This window comes from Cryptosporidium ryanae, assembly GCF_009792415.1.
Source record: "Cryptosporidium ryanae isolate 45019 chromosome Unknown contig_40, whole genome shotgun sequence".
Taxonomy (NCBI): Eukaryota; Apicomplexa; class Conoidasida; order Eucoccidiorida; family Cryptosporidiidae; genus Cryptosporidium; species Cryptosporidium ryanae.
The window spans coordinates 21,054-36,086 of record NW_027125569.1 but is presented as its reverse complement, the minus strand read 5'-3'; the positions used below and the strand labels follow the sequence as shown (position 1 = coordinate 36,086).

At 45.5% G+C, this 15,033-nt stretch overlaps 6 protein-coding genes across 6 annotated transcripts; 3 read left to right on the top strand and 3 right to left on the bottom strand.

Moving 5' to 3' along the window:
- Nucleotides 1-144: 144 nt before the first annotated feature.
- Nucleotides 145-3,555, top strand: FG386_002252 (uncharacterized protein; the record flags this gene model as incomplete). The annotated part of the gene is made up of 1 exon (XM_067341614.1): nt 145-3,555. One exon carries the CDS (start codon nt 145-147, stop codon nt 3,553-3,555), a length of 3,411 nt encoding a protein of 1,136 aa, XP_067195815.1.
- Nucleotides 3,556-4,411: 856 nt separating this feature from the next.
- On the bottom strand, nt 4,412-5,593 carry FG386_002251 (uncharacterized protein; the record flags this gene model as incomplete). Its single annotated transcript, XM_067341613.1, has 1 exon — nt 4,412-5,593. The coding sequence occupies one exon, from the start codon at nt 5,591-5,593 to the stop codon at nt 4,412-4,414; it is 1,182 nt and encodes a 393-aa protein (XP_067195814.1).
- A 415-nt stretch (nt 5,594-6,008) lies between these two features.
- On the top strand, nt 6,009-7,025 carry FG386_002250 (cell cycle control cwc2-related protein; the record flags this gene model as incomplete). Its single annotated transcript, XM_067341612.1, has 1 exon — nt 6,009-7,025. One exon carries the CDS (start codon nt 6,009-6,011, stop codon nt 7,023-7,025), a length of 1,017 nt encoding a protein of 338 aa, XP_067195813.1.
- Nucleotides 7,026-7,768: 743 nt separating this feature from the next.
- Nucleotides 7,769-9,198, bottom strand: FG386_002249 (beta-tubulin; the record flags this gene model as incomplete). Its single annotated transcript, XM_067341611.1, has 2 exons — nt 7,769-9,007; nt 9,103-9,198. The coding sequence occupies 2 exons, from the start codon at nt 9,196-9,198 to the stop codon at nt 7,769-7,771; spliced, it is 1,335 nt and encodes a 444-aa protein (XP_067195812.1).
- Nucleotides 9,199-10,944: 1,746 nt separating this feature from the next.
- On the top strand, nt 10,945-14,130 carry FG386_002248 (splicing factor 3B subunit1-like HEAT repeat containing protein; the record flags this gene model as incomplete). The annotated part of the gene is made up of 1 exon (XM_067341610.1): nt 10,945-14,130. One exon carries the CDS (start codon nt 10,945-10,947, stop codon nt 14,128-14,130), a length of 3,186 nt encoding a protein of 1,061 aa, XP_067195811.1.
- Nucleotides 14,131-14,157: 27 nt separating this feature from the next.
- On the bottom strand, nt 14,158-15,024 carry FG386_002308 (uncharacterized protein; the record flags this gene model as incomplete). The annotated part of the gene is made up of 1 exon (XM_067341670.1): nt 14,158-15,024. One exon carries the CDS (start codon nt 15,022-15,024, stop codon nt 14,158-14,160), a length of 867 nt encoding a protein of 288 aa, XP_067195871.1.
- Between the last annotated feature and the right edge of the window lie 9 nt (nt 15,025-15,033).

Below are 15,033 nucleotides of genomic sequence, written 5' to 3'. Positions count from 1 at the left end.
AAAAATCAAACATCAACGATTGGGATGTGTGCTTGACTGCGGACATTTTTTGTTCAGATTATTTAGAGTACTCTAAGAACTTCAAAACATAGGTGCGGAGCTGTCGTTGCTTTGGAAGAACAAAGCAGTTTGTCCAAGTAAAATATGGCAGTTGAGGTAGATAAGGAAAGAAAAAATGAAGAAAATAAGAGCAAAAAAGAAGGCAACACTGGAGGCAAAAGCGATAAAAATGATTCGACTGACTTGAATAAAACAGAACAAAGTCCTTTCCAAGGCAAACACAACATATTTGAAAAACTATTTGATAACTTTGGTTCAAACGATGATTTTAAGGTAAACATGGAAAACAGGGTTTGCATGCACTGTTGGATACTGCCAAGTACTCTTTACTGTAGTACATGCATGTGTTTTTACTGTGCTTCATGTGCACATACAAACCACGTTTCCGCAGGAAGTTACCATGACATCATTTCAGTTAAGCATTCAGCATTGGATAGATCTGAAACCTCGAAGAACTTGCAACTAAAACAAAGGAACATGTGCAAAAGGCATAAGAATAAAGAGTTAACTTATTGCTGTACAAGTTGCAGCTATTTGATGATATGCGAAACATGTATAATTATAGATGGTCACGGTTCGCATTTGTTATTAACTTTGTCGGAAGCAACTCCACGAGCAAGGCAAATACTACTTCAGTCGCTGTCTTCGCTAAACTCAGCTTCATTTTACATGTCACAAAAAATATTGGAGATAACAGGTTCTGCAGAACAAAGGAAAAACATTTTCGAGAGCAATTTGCTAAATGTTGAGGATTCACAAAAATCACTAACAAAAGCTATTAACTCTGAAGAAAAACTGTTGTTTACAGAACTTAGTTTACTTTCGAACAAACTAGAAAGAGGTGGTGAGGATATCATACAAAGTTGTGTAAACTTAAAGGAAATATTGGTTAGCATATGCGGAGAAGTAAGTATTATTCTTCAACTCGCAAAGGATTCTCCAAGTCACGCATTAAATAGATACGTGAAAATAAGTAATGTGGTCAAGGGCACGTTAGATCCAAACTACAAAGTATTTGCCCCTGAACTACAGCATTTAAGTGTTCCTTATTGGAATTTAAATCTGGAGACAATAAATGAAATATTGGAAGATACAGACAAATATACCCAGGAACACACAAATCACGCAATTAAATTATCAGATGCAATTAAGAAAATATCTATGGGAGATTTATCAGTAGTGGAGGAAATCGGCCCAATCAATGTTAAAGTTTACGGCAGAGAGAATGTCGAAGATAGATCCAAAAGAGCAAGGGTTCATAAAATATTTACAAATAAATTAAAGGTAATACAAAACGATAAACTAAAGAACATTACAAATCCTTTAACTGCTCCAAAGTCTGCGATGACAGCAACTGTTAAAACAAAAGTTGCTACAAGGACTAAAAATGATTTGAAAATACAGGAATGGCTTGGACTTAGAAACTGGAAGGGCACAAAGCAAAAGAAATCCACAAATATAACGAATAAGAAAAATGAGGCATTTAAAGTTGATTTTACAAGTAAAAATGAAAATCATCATGACGATATGAATGTAATTAAGGCGTTATCAGACTCAGAAAGCGTCGCTAAGGACGAGGAGGAAACAAAAATGGAGATATTTACAATAGGAAGAGACAAGAGTTTGGAGGTGAACGGGAGATCAAAAGAAGAAAAAATGTTGTCTGAGGAATATTATGAATCACAAATACACTTTTCAGGCGATCTAATGGGTGTTTGTGTTTATAGCAAGGAAAGAGAGAATAAAGATCTGAAACTTACAAAAATAGCAATCAAATACTGCTTCCCATTTATAATTCTATATGACCCCAATAACATGGATCAAATATATGCGGAAGACGCTAATCAGACGTCGCCCACCATTTTAAAGAATACCAATCAAGTTAAAAACAATTTAGATAATGATCAACAATCAAAAGAGTTGCCGGTGATATCTCCTGGAATACTAAAAATAAATATTCCCATATTTTTTGGGAGGATAGAAAGACCCAAAAATTCACTATTTATCGCAGACGTGAGACAGACTAATATTAGAATTCAGTCAATACACTCAAATTCAGTTACACCAGAAACATCTAGATACTTGGGAGCCGCAGAAACTGAATTCAATATAATTCAGGATGGTTTTGAAATAAGCAACGTGATGGGTGGAAATACCATTGAGGCATGGATTTTTTCGTGCAAGTCATTTGATATAGCAGAAAAATGGATATCAATGCTCAGGGGTGAGGATAATGACGTTAAATCGTGTATATTTAATGTGGGAGCTGCGAGATTATGCATTAAAACCTTATCTAAAAAGGGCTCTAATATAAAAATTGCTAAGTCAAATGTAAATAAAGATGTCCCGTTGATAGATGTAGTTCCTAAAAACCCAGAGAACGAAAGAGAAAAACTATTGTTTCTTGCTCAAAGTGATCATCATTACAATAAGGAAACTTTAATATATGAGGACGAGGATGGGAGTGAGTATTATGAAGAAAGAGAATTAGATATACCCGATTTAATGTCAATAAGATTGAACAGAAAGCTTTCAAGGAAAATGTCAGGAAAATCGGGTGATAATTTGCTTATTTCCTCAATACTGAGAGTTGGAAAAGACCCGGTAATCCATTTAGAGAAGCTTCATATAATTTTCAACAAAACAGAACAGATGAATCAGAAAATTGCACTGCTTACAAAGTCAAAGCTTTACATTGCATCACAAGATAACTTTGACAAAAACCTATCACATGATGTGTTATTAGATGAATATTCAATCTCTGAGGCCGTATGCAGCACCATTATTAGTGTCCTAGATAAGACACAAGTAAGCAACATAAGAGCATTGTCAACGTCCAATGGCGATAATTGTGTTTATTTCGGTTTTGAGTGTTCTGTGAAAGGTGACAAATCAATTATATTTATATGTCCAAACAAGCAAAGTGAAAATATATGGATGAATCAAATATACAATTCAGAAAAGAAAAAGCCACTCAAGTACTGGAAACAAATATTAGACGGCACAATTGTGAGAAAATCAAGATCAAGCAGTCGTTCTTCACTAAGAGCATCAAAATTATCATTTGGTTCAAAAATAAAGAGTTCCAATTACTCAGAACTCAACAGTTGTTTAATCGATTGCGAGGAAGACGGGGCTAAAGGCATTAAAAACACTAATGACAGTGTCAACAACAGTTCATTATCTAACCACAATAGGGACAAGAGGGATAACAGCATCAACAACTACGATTCCAAAGCCAGAAACAACGAAAGTGACGCTGGCTTTAGAACAGACAGAGTTGGAAGCCTCGTAAGTTCTAGTGGAAAAAGCGATATTAACTCAAAAGGAAACGCCAGAGACTATTGTGAAAACAGCAGTAATCAAAACAGCAGAGATAATTCTAGCAAGGAATTGAACATTAGCAAAAGCAGTGAAACTGTGGACGAAAAGAATGCCTATAAGAAATCAAACCAAACTTTAAATGTGAGGTTTGAAGATAAATGGATTAATTAGCTCCAAGGCAATATTGAGAGGTTTTGATAAGTTCCTTTCACTAGATTAGAATGCGTTAAAACCGGGAACCTTGAAAAAGGCGCTTAAGTCATTCACTTTTCTTACCCTTTCTAGGGCCACTCAACAATAAGATTTTACCATTTATATTGCGTATGTGAATGATAAACTGTTTAAAGGATCTGGTTTTGAGACAAAATTGAGGCAATATTTGAATCATAAAATAGCCTGTATTTTGCAATAGCACAACATATCTACCCACTTGCATTTAATTTCAACATTAGTGAGAATGGTCAGGTGTCAAAAGGGATTATTCGTAAAGAGGTTAGTTCATTAAACTGAAACGATGGGAGCCGAGGGGTGGATGCGACTCTTTTGTTTTGGCATTACCAGGAAGAGAAGCAAAGCACGATAGAGTACTGACGTATTACCTCCCCCCCCCCCCCCCCCCCCTTTTTNNCCCCCCCCCCCCCCCTCTCTCCTTTTTGTTGTTTCTCGGCTAGAATTGGTGACTTTAACTCGATTAGTGATCAGGCATCATTGGAGGTAATAAGGCAAATGAACATGGTAAATCCCTTTATCCACTTTGATATAAACAACGAGTGCATATTTTGTTCAGGCATATCACGAAGAGAATTGGAGGTAGGTTTGTTTTCTCCACTTGTTCTTTTTAACCTCCAAACAAAAATTTAAACAATTAGTCAGAGGTTTTTAATAGACTGAGAAATGCTGAAAGGCCAAAAGAGAACTCTAAAAAGTGACTAAAACTACCTTGAAGGAACAGAACAGTCAGATTTTTAAGTTTAAATAAATGTTATAGCAGCAGTAGAACGGTAATCTACGGTGTTTATTGATTTTATTATATTAAATACGTTGGATCAGGATTCCACCAGGGCATAAGAGTTAGTATATACATTCCAACTGTCTGGTAAAGCACGATGAAGTAATAATTCATCCTTTTGTTCTCTTTGTTATTTATATCATCCTTTTCATGCGAGACAGAAGACACTTTCTCCTGTTGTGTGTTTGATGAACCGTCAACCTCCTCATTTAACTCTGGACCACGGATATCACAGTCATCCACCTCCTCAGGACTCAGATTTTCGCGATTTGAACCGGGGAATTCGTCTACTTGTTCTGGTTCCTCGCTGCCGTACGCTGCCTCTTCAGCTGCCTTGCTTTCAACATCCACCTCGCCGATACCATCCTTCGTGTCAATATTCGTCTCAACAAGTTCTGCTGTTTCGTTCTCCACACGCTGAGCAGTTTCAAGCTCAAGTTCGGCTCTTCTTCTCCTCAAATCGGCGAGTGTAGCTTCCATTGGATGATTAGATGAAATCCTTTCAAATAGCTCCTGTATTCCATCAAAAAAGCCCCTGACATACAAAAAATAGAGAGATATTAGAATAATGTACAATTCCTTTGATACATCAAAAAACACGAATACAAAGATAGCCCTAATTAATATTGAAACATGATACCTTTCCCAAGGATTGATGGAATACTTCTTCTCGCTAGGATAGGAAAAGGCCTTGTCGCTGCACTCATAATCGCCAATAAGAGAGAACTCCGTTGTTACATCACAACCAGGTACTGCTGGAACTTCGACAAAGCTGTCATAAAACTGTGCCAATAATACTTGATTAAGGCAGTCTCTGAAGAAAACCGAGTTCGTCAGTCTCGTTTGAGGCCCGTAGTCTTTAGATCTGTCGGAGCAAACTCCAAGGGCGTTCTTTATTCCACTGTTCGAGAGGTAGTAAAGCGAATCAAAGTCCGGGCAAACGTTGCTTCCTCCTCTCAGCGAACAGCCGTGGCTACACCTACCGTTAAGAGACTTCTTAAGAGAAAGAAGATACAAAGACTCAAAGTATGAGTAGGCGAGCTGACTATAAAACAAATCAACATAATACTGAGACGGATTCACAGACCTCTCAGCACTCCCTTCTCGGCCAGAGTCAACAACCCCTTTATTTCTCGCAATCATCGACCTCTCAGCTCCTCCATCGTCCATTCCGTCTGGGTGGCCAGCATGTTGCTCCATTTCAAAGTAAACTTATATTTCGCTCTTCTTCCCGAAGGCCTCTCTCTAACTCGCACAAGATAGGTTTGTTAATAGAGTATAATTTCCCTCCCACAATCCCGGAGGCGCCGGCGCCACGTGGCGGCAGACAATATGATTCGGGGAGTGTCGGTTGCTTGGCCAGTTAGAAAGCAGCTACACGAATAGGTAAAGCAGAAGCTTGATTTAGACTGGTTAGCTCTCGGTCAGGCCTAGGTTTCCGCTCCTTGTCAAGAAGACTTGCATCCGTGAATAGTACGTGAAGCCTGCTGGCTTCCGGTGTTAAAATAGCGGGGAGTTGCAGATGCGAAAGCAGTGGCAGGTGACTGGGACACAGCCGGGACTATGGGAGCGAGGTCGTACATTTTGAGTCAGACATTTAAAGGCAGCGTAAACGATGACCGGGCTCCCGACGGAGAAAGACAATAAACCAACCATAAAAGAATTGAAAAGACCAGCGAGGGTTCAGAGTGACGGGTCGCTGCAAAGCAACTTGGCATACAAAGAGGGAGGTGAACACTATAACATTTGGTACGGTAAGTATCAGTACGACTATGATAAAAGGGGAAAGATAGCTTCCAAAACGAAGTGCAACCCCGAAAAGGATGTTGGTTGGACGAAAGCCGACCAGGACCAATCCGGTGCCTCTACCTACTTTTGTCTGTACTTCGCGAAGGGATGCTGTGTAAACGGCTCTAAGTGCAAGTATTATCATCGAATTCCAACGAAGGAGGATGACTCGGCCATCTCTCCGATGTACGACGTTTTCGGGAGAGAGAGACATGCCCAACATAAGGATGACATGACGGGAACGGGTTCATTTAACAAGGAGTGTAAAACTATATTTTTGGGCGACTTGTACATAAACAGATCAAAATCAAATTACCTGGAGAGTTTGAACAAGGTCATCAAGAAAGAATTTTCTGTCTGGGGTCCGATAGAAAACATAAGAATAATTCCAAGCAAAAACATTGCTTTCGTTCGCTTTAAATACAGGGCTTCCGCGGAGTTCGCGAAAGCCGCTATGGAGAACCAGGTGCTATTCAAGGAACAAAACGAGCCCATTTCCGTCAGATGGGCCTACGACGATCCAAACCCGAATAGCGTCGAGGAGAGCAAGAAGAGAAACATAACGCAGGTCGAGGACGCGCTTTTGAACGTCCGAAATTCCACTGACAAGAAAACTAAGGGAAATGGAGCTACCTCCGAGATTGAGGGCTTTTACTCTCACACTAGCGACGGGAAAGACGACTTCGTGCCGAGCAGCCATGACTTTAACGTTCAAAAGAGCATTCACAGAGTAGAACGAATACTGGAGAACATCAACTCTTATCGAGCGGAGGAAGCCAAGGCAGACTGCAAAAACAATAGTACGAGCCAAGAAAAGTCTTCCATCTTTGACGTTGTGATATAGCGCAACCATAAATTTTTATATACTCGGCTCACTGTCTTCTCTTTTTTCCAGCCTGAGCTCACATTGAAAACCTGTTCTGTCCGTAGCATAACCACTCTACTCCCCTGACTCTTCCGAACTACCTTTTGTGACTCTCGTAAGAGCGCATTCAAACGAGTGCCGCCTCGGCCGCTCCCTCGTGCATGCAAGGCATACATGCAAACCGGTCCCTGTACTTGCATGCGGTGGCCGGCAGACCTAACGCAAAAGTGACGAGGCCGGATGCAAGCCGTGCCTCGCTGCTGGAGATGGCAAGGTGAAAAGGCCCGGAGGACACCCGGGAGCCCAGACAACGGGAAAGAACCAAGAGGGAAATATGCAAATTATGGCGTCTCCGCACTAATGTGAAACTAGGAAATCTAATCCTCTATCCACTCTCCATTCATCATTCACTCCTCTCCCCTTCTCTCCAACCATCAACTCGTATTTGAGCGCATCTCGTCCCGTGTGCAATGGCACCTGAACGAGAACAATGAAATACGGCATGTGACTCGTTGTGAGACTCAAAAAGGCTACACTTGGAATAATCCATTCAATTCCGTCCAGCGACGACTGTGACAACAGATCGAGTCAATAGCTTGGTGAAAAAGAGCCCCGACGAGCTCTTCACCCAGACCACCTTTAACAATGGAAACAAATTGTTAACAAATTCGAACTGAAAGGATACCGATACCTCACAGATACACCCTCCCTTATTTTCCAACTTATGCGTCAATTTGGTGATCTTCTTCAGGATACTCGTCCTCCTCCACAGGGACGTCTTGGTACTGCTGGTACTCGGAAACCAGATCATTCATGTTGCTCTCAGCCTCGGTGAACTCCATTTCATCCATACCTTCGCCGGTGTACCAGTGTAAAAAGGCCTTTCTCCTGAACATGGAGGTAAACTGTTCAGCAACGCGTCTAAACATCTCCTGAATCGCGGTAGAGTTGCCGACAAAAGTTGAGGCCATCTTCAAGCCCTTTGGTGGGATGTCGCACACGGAGGACTTGATGTTGTTTGGTATCCATTCAACGAAGTATGAGGAGTTTCTGTTCTGAACAAGGAGCATCTGTTCGTCGACCTCCTTGGTGGACATTCTGCCTCTGAACATAACGCTGGCGGTGAGGTATCTTCCGTGTCTCGGGTCAGAGGCGCACATCATGTTCTTGGCATCGAACATCTGTTGGGTTAACTCTGCAACCGACAGGGATCTATACTGCTGCGAGCCCCTTGACGTTAAAGGGGCAAATCCAATCATGAAGAAGTGAAGTCTCGGGAATGGCACCAAGTTAACGCACATTTTCCTGAGGTCGCTGTTAAGTTGGCCCGGGAAACGCAAACAGCAAGTGACTCCGGACATAGCGACAGATACCAGGTGATTCAGATCGCCATAGGACGGATTCGTGAGCTTCAAGGTCCTAAAGCAGATGTCGTACAGAGCTTCATTATCGATAACTTGAACTGCATCCGAATTTTCTACCAGTTGATGAATAGACAAAGTCGCGTTGTACGGCTCAACAACTGTATCAGAGACCTTCGGTGACGGAAAAACGGAGAAGGTTTGCAAGATACGATCTGGAAACTCCTCATGAATCTTTCCGACCAAAAGAGTGCCCATACCTGATCCAGTGCCACCACCCAGTGAATGGGTAATTTGGAATCCCTGTAAACAGTCACAGGCCTCTGCCTCATGTCTGACTACGTCCATAACTGCGTCCAACAACTCAGCTCCCTCAGTATAGTGACCTTTGGCCCAGATATTGCCTGCACCACTTTGTCCGAAGATGAAGTTGTCCGGCCTAAAAAGCGACCCAAACGGTCCGGCTCTGACGGAGTCCATGGTTCCCGGTTCCAAATCCACCAATATCGCTCTCGGTACATATCGTCCACCGGATGCCTCGTTGTAAAAGACATTCACGCGTTCCATTTGCAGGTCAGATTCGCCGTGGTAAGTGCCGGTCTAGACGGGGAAGGAGTTATTTTTCGTTCAAATTAGGAGTTCGCTTCTCTCCCTTTTTCTCAAAAACGAGAGAACCCGGTTGTGTGTAAACTTACTGGATCAATTCCGTGCTCGTCGGAAATAACTTCCCAGAACTTGGCACCTATCTGATTGCCACACTGTCCTCCCTGGATATGAATGATTTCTCTCATTTTTCGTTTCTGCTTAGAAGGAAGTAAGTAAATTTAAATCAAAGTCGGAGCAAAGAAAGGATTTCCTTTTCTCGTATCCTGCTCCCCCAACCCGTTACGCCAAGCAATCGGAGGAAGATGCCTCAGTGACAGACACGTGCGGGCCAACGCCGGCCAAAGGCAAGTCAATGTGTACGTTTACTCCCACTCACGTGCGTCTTCGGTTATATGGCTGGCCAGAAAAGAAACACCGTTTACTTCCCGTATCTCGTCCGAGATCTTTAATGCAATAATCCGTTTCTTAAAGCTCGCCTAAACCTACCTTGAGCTCCCAAGAAGGTCTTTAAATATACTAATTTCAAGTTACTCCTTAAATGAATGTACCGAAAAGGTCTTCTCGTATTATTATTCCACACAAAGAAAAAAAACTTGAAATTCTGTTTTATTTTGACGAACCCCACTTTTTAAGTAAAATTTACGTATGAAATTAGAACAAATAAGCCTTCCATATGGATTCCCAAGGAAGCGGGTCATGGGGGGAAGTCCAATCCCCACTTTTTTTTTATTTATGCAAAGCTTAAAGAAAATCTAAAAATACGGAATCGGACAAAACCATATGGCGAAAGCGGAACATTGAGGGACAAGCGTCTGAGTAAGCCAAACTAGCACACGTTGCGAGGCAGAGGACGTCCTCTCCCTCCCTGGGTCGGAGTCCGTAGCATGTGACCGGCCGTGTGTTGGAGGTTTTTGGGAAAATCGGACCCTACACTCTTTCCACAATTCAAAGTACAGAAAATTGGGTTGAGAACTGCATGAAAAGATGCTGGGAAAAATAAGTCTTCCAAAACAAGACACGAACGAGTGCTCCCACCCCACTTTTTTTGGTACGCTTGCAGTCGGCACTCTTAACCGGGAAACCCAGCAACCCGAAACGAAGCCCCAGACAAATATGGTCGCGTGGGGAAAATCTTGTTGTTTGTGTTCTTTCCGTGATGTTTCCTTTAACCGTTGGCGGTAGTATCAGAATGACCTTCTTCCCTTTGTAGCTCCTCCTTCCCTAACAACCTGTGAAAACCCCCGCACGGGAGCAGTCTGGACTTTTCGGCGGCAACCGGGCTGGTTCAGACCCGGTGGACTGACCCGACGGGATTTGTGAAGAGAAGCTGTGCTGTTCGGCGTCCAGCAAAGCGAGACCGGGTTTACCTGCAAATACTGTGACTTTTCGTACTGTACGAACGGCATTTGGCCTGTTTTCTTAGTGTAAACGGGCGTGAGGCGGTGCGAGGCGCTCGGGGTCCGTGTAGATCCGACATACCAGGCAGTTGCTCCCTCTAAATCCCCGGTTGGCTGCTGAGTCGTCCAACTCAGCACTGAGAAGCCGTGAATCCTTTATCTGCGAAGCCTCGATTCCGTGTTTGTCATCATACGGGAGTGGGACTGGCGCCAAGCAAAAGCAGAGTACGGGTCGGGTGGAAAAGTGGTAACTCAAGAGGGAATTAGCGTGAATAGTGAAATAGGTTTTGAAGCTTTTGACAGAACCTTTGGTCCGGAGCGGGAGAGTGGAGAGGCGCATACGGCTATCAGCCCTTGGCTATTTAAGATACAAAGGGGTACCTGTTATGGAAAAACGAGGTTAAAGAGTGGTTTTGCTGCCGCAGACGGTATTCTGTTCTACCGAGAAGAGCTAACAAAGGAGAGGTGGCGAGCAGCCCCGGACTACGTGGAAGACGAAGAGCGGCGCTTGGACCTGTAATTCGGAGTGACTGCATGTCCGACTCACCGAGGCCGGAGGAGGGTGGCGTTGAACCGGGGGAGCCTGAGGACAGACGAGGACTTGGCAAAGAGGGTGAGACTGCCGTGGGAGTCTCCAAGAGAAGGAAGAAAAGATGGGACATAGTTTCGTGCGAGGACAAGCCGCCTGACGCAGGTGGGATCAGAAAGGAAGACGGCGTGGATGCGAGGGAGGCCGGCCGGCAGTGCAAGAAGTCGAGATGGGATTCGAGTCGGATCGTCGCGGAGAAGAGCGAAGCCGGAGCCAGTGACGGCGACCCGAGACGGGGAACCGGGGAGAGGAGTGCTGCTGCGGACAACACCAGTGACGCGAGGAGTTCAAGAACGGTTGGAAAGGCCGGGTCCTTTGGCGACGGACACAGGGAGTACACGGACGAGGAATTGAACGAGATGCTTCCGGTGGAGGGATACGAGATACTGGAGCCGCCCGAGGGATACGAGGAGATGAGGAGGAATCTGAGGAGCAAGTTCAAGGCGGCGGAGTCTGAGATGGAGCTGTACGAAATACCCGCAGAGGGAGACAAGGGTGCGAGCAACGCCGAGGACGTCAGGAACGAGGCCGCGGAGAGCAACACCAGCGCGGCCAGAGTGGTGCACCACGAGGAGCTGGGTGAGCTGGCTCTCAAGTTGGAGGACTACCAGTTCTTCGGAAAGCTGTTTGCGGGCGTGTCTGGGGAGGATTTGTCCAGCGAAGACGTGAAGGAAAGGGAGGTCCTGTCGTTGTTACTGAAGATAAAAAACGGAACGCCACAGATACGGAAGAGGTCTTCCAAGCAGCTCATAGAATTATCTATGCAAAAGGACAGCGAGATAGACCACGTGGAACTCGTGCTGAACGGCATCCTGCCGTTGATGATGCAGTCAACTCTTGAGGAACAAGAAAGGCACGTGCTGGTAAAGACCATGGACAGACTGTTGCAGAGACTGGGCGAGAAGGCGAGGCCGTTTGTGCACAAGATACTGGTTGTAATAGAGCCAATGCTCATAGACCAGGACTACTACGCGAGAATGGAGGGGAGGGAAATCATATCAAATCTGTCAAAAGCAGTCGGCTTGGCAACCATGATTGCGACCATGAGGCCGGACATAGACCACCCAGACGAGTACGTACGCAACACAACTGCCAGGGCCTTCGCAGTGCTGGCCTCCTCCCTGGGTATTCCGTCCCTGGCGATGTTTCTCCAGGCCGTGTGTCAGAGCAAAAAGAGCTGGCAGGCGCGGCACACAGGGATCAAAATAGTCCAGCAAATCGCGATATTAATGGGGTCGTCGGTCCTGCCTCACCTGAAGAAGCTGGTGTACATAATAAGCCACGGACTCAACGACGACAACCAAAAGATAAGGATAATGACTGCACTGGCAATATCTGCACTGGCGGAGGCCTCCTCTCCGTACGGCATAGAGGCATTCCAGTCTGTGTTCCCGCAAATATGGAAGGGCATCACGGAGTACAGAAGCAAGGGCTTATCTTCGTACTTGAAGACTATGGGAAACCTGCTACCCATAATGGACAAGGAGCAGGCGGCCTACTATATACATCAGATATCTCCGATTCTGATCAGGGAGTTTGGCTCGCAGGAGGAAGAAATGCGAAGGGTCGTGTTGAAGGTCGCGGAGGAGTGCGTCCTGTCGGAGGAGATTTCGCTGGAGTACATAAGAAGCACCTACCTGGCTCCCTTTTTCGGACAGTTCTGGACGCCAAGGAACTCAATGGACAAGAAGATATGCAAGCAAGTCATCGGCACCACCCTGGTCATCTCCAAAAGAGTGGGGAAGGAGGCCATTCTCGAGAACCTCGTGTTGTTTCTGAGAGACAGCAGCGAGCCGTTCAGAAGAATGACTCTCGAGGCCCTGAGAAGGGTTTTGGGCGAGGGGAGAACGGCGCTGAATATGGAGCATAGACTCGAAAAGCTGCTGGTGGACGGCGTGCTGTACATATTTCAGGAGAACACCAGCGAGGAGGAAGACGGCACGATCGTGGACGACGTGGGGGAGATCATGAGAACGCTTGGGAAGAGATCCAAGCAGTACTTGCCGCAGGTGTCGTCGATAGTAAGGTGGAGATTGAACACTCCGTCTCCAAAGATGCGGCAGATGGCGGCAGATTTGGTGGCTAAGCTGATAAAGGTGATGAAGGAGTGCGAGGAGGAGCAGATGATTGCTCACATCGGCTTGTTTTTGTACGAGTACTTGGGGGAGGAGTATCCGGAAGTGCTGGGAAGCATACTGGGGGCGTTGAAGGAGATAGTGGCCGAGATAGAACTTGACAAAATGACGCCTCCCATAAAGGACCTGGTGCCAAGACTGACGCCCATACTGAAGAACAGACACGAGAAGGTACAGGAGAACATCATTGAATTACTGGGTCTGTGCGCCAAAAGAGGCGGCGACATGGTGTCGCCCAAGGAGTGGGATCGAATATGCTTTGATCTCTTGGACAGCCTTAAGGCTAACAAGAAATCGATTCGCAGGTCATCGGTCAAAACATTTGGATACATCTCGAGGACCATTGGACCGCAGGACGTTCTGGTCACGCTGTTGAACAACCTAAGAGTCCAGGAGCGCCAGCTGCGGGTGTGCACAACGGTCGCAATAGCCATCATAGCAGAAAACTGTATGCCCTACACGGTCTTGCCGGCACTAATGAACGAGTACAAAATACCCGATTTGAACGTGCAAAACGGCGTTCTAAAGACGCTTTCCTTTATGTTCGAGTACATCGGAATGATGTCCAAGGATTACATATACGCCGTCACACCGTTACTGGAGGTGGCGCTCATAGACAGAGACCAGGTGCACAGACAGACAGCGGCCTGGGCCTGCAAGCACTTGGCCTTGGGTGTGGTCGGAACGGGGAGGAACGACGCACTCGTTCACCTCCTTAACTACTTGTGGCCGAACATATTTGAGAACTCGCCACACCTGATTCAGGCGGTTCTGGAGGCCATTGACGCCTTTAGGGTCTCCCTGGGACCCGGAACTATATTGCACTATCTCCTTCAGGGCTTGTTCCACCCCGCAAAGAAGGTTAGATCCGTGTACTGGAGAATCTACAACAACCTGTACATCTCTAGTCAGGACGCCCTCGTTCCCTTTTTTCCCGTCCTCCCCGGTCAAAGCGGCAGGAGCTACAGGACGAGGGAGCTTTACTACACCATGTGACACACTCCGTCGGAGCGGCACCTTTGTCTAGGGAATCTGACGGAAGTCGTTTGGCTTTGGGTCGGCCTGTCCCCGTTCGCCGTCCAAAATGACGTAGTGGCTGTCGCTGTCCTTGGTTTTTCGATATTCACTCACCAGAATGCTGAACAAGGCAAATGTAGATAGTATAGTTATAGCCAAAACAGCGCCGATAACCATAATACTGTATCTCGGACTAATGCTCATTTTACTCACTCTCGACTCCAGGAACTGCAGGTTTGAGGCCGACAGGCCGAGGAACACAAAAAAGACGCTCATGGGAAGGGACCCAAGGTTCCCAACGAGTATGCTCGGATAGCTTGTGTCCATTATCCCCAAAAGGTAATTGGTAGCCGAGAAGGGTATGAGTGGGATCAGCCTAACCAATGCGACCAGTAGCGCGCCTCTTTTCCCGACAACAGCGTTCATCGAACTGAAATAGCTGCTTCTTTTGATGCTGTCTCTGACAGGCTCGGATACAAACGCCCTGATAAAATAAACAGTTAGAATCGAACTTATCTCGACCGAGGATATGGCAATGACCAGACTTAGAGCAACGCCGAAGCGGTTCCCGTACGCTTTGGACAACAAATATGACGCTGAGACTACTATAGGCTCCAGGGGAACAAACACAGAGATTAGCACAGAGGTTGCAAGTATCACCACTACCAACCCCGCAATCGCGTTCTCTTTCTCGCTGTTGGAGGCCCACTCCATCAGATTGCTGACGCCGTTTGAACGGTAGAACACCAACAGAATCAAACTTGCGATAACCGTGACTGCTATCTTTACCTTCAAGTAGGAGAACATACGGCTCCTGTCTTGACTGCTCAATTTCCCGTCGCAAGTCTCGGACTCCCTCCTCAACTGGCTCATTTTCGCCCT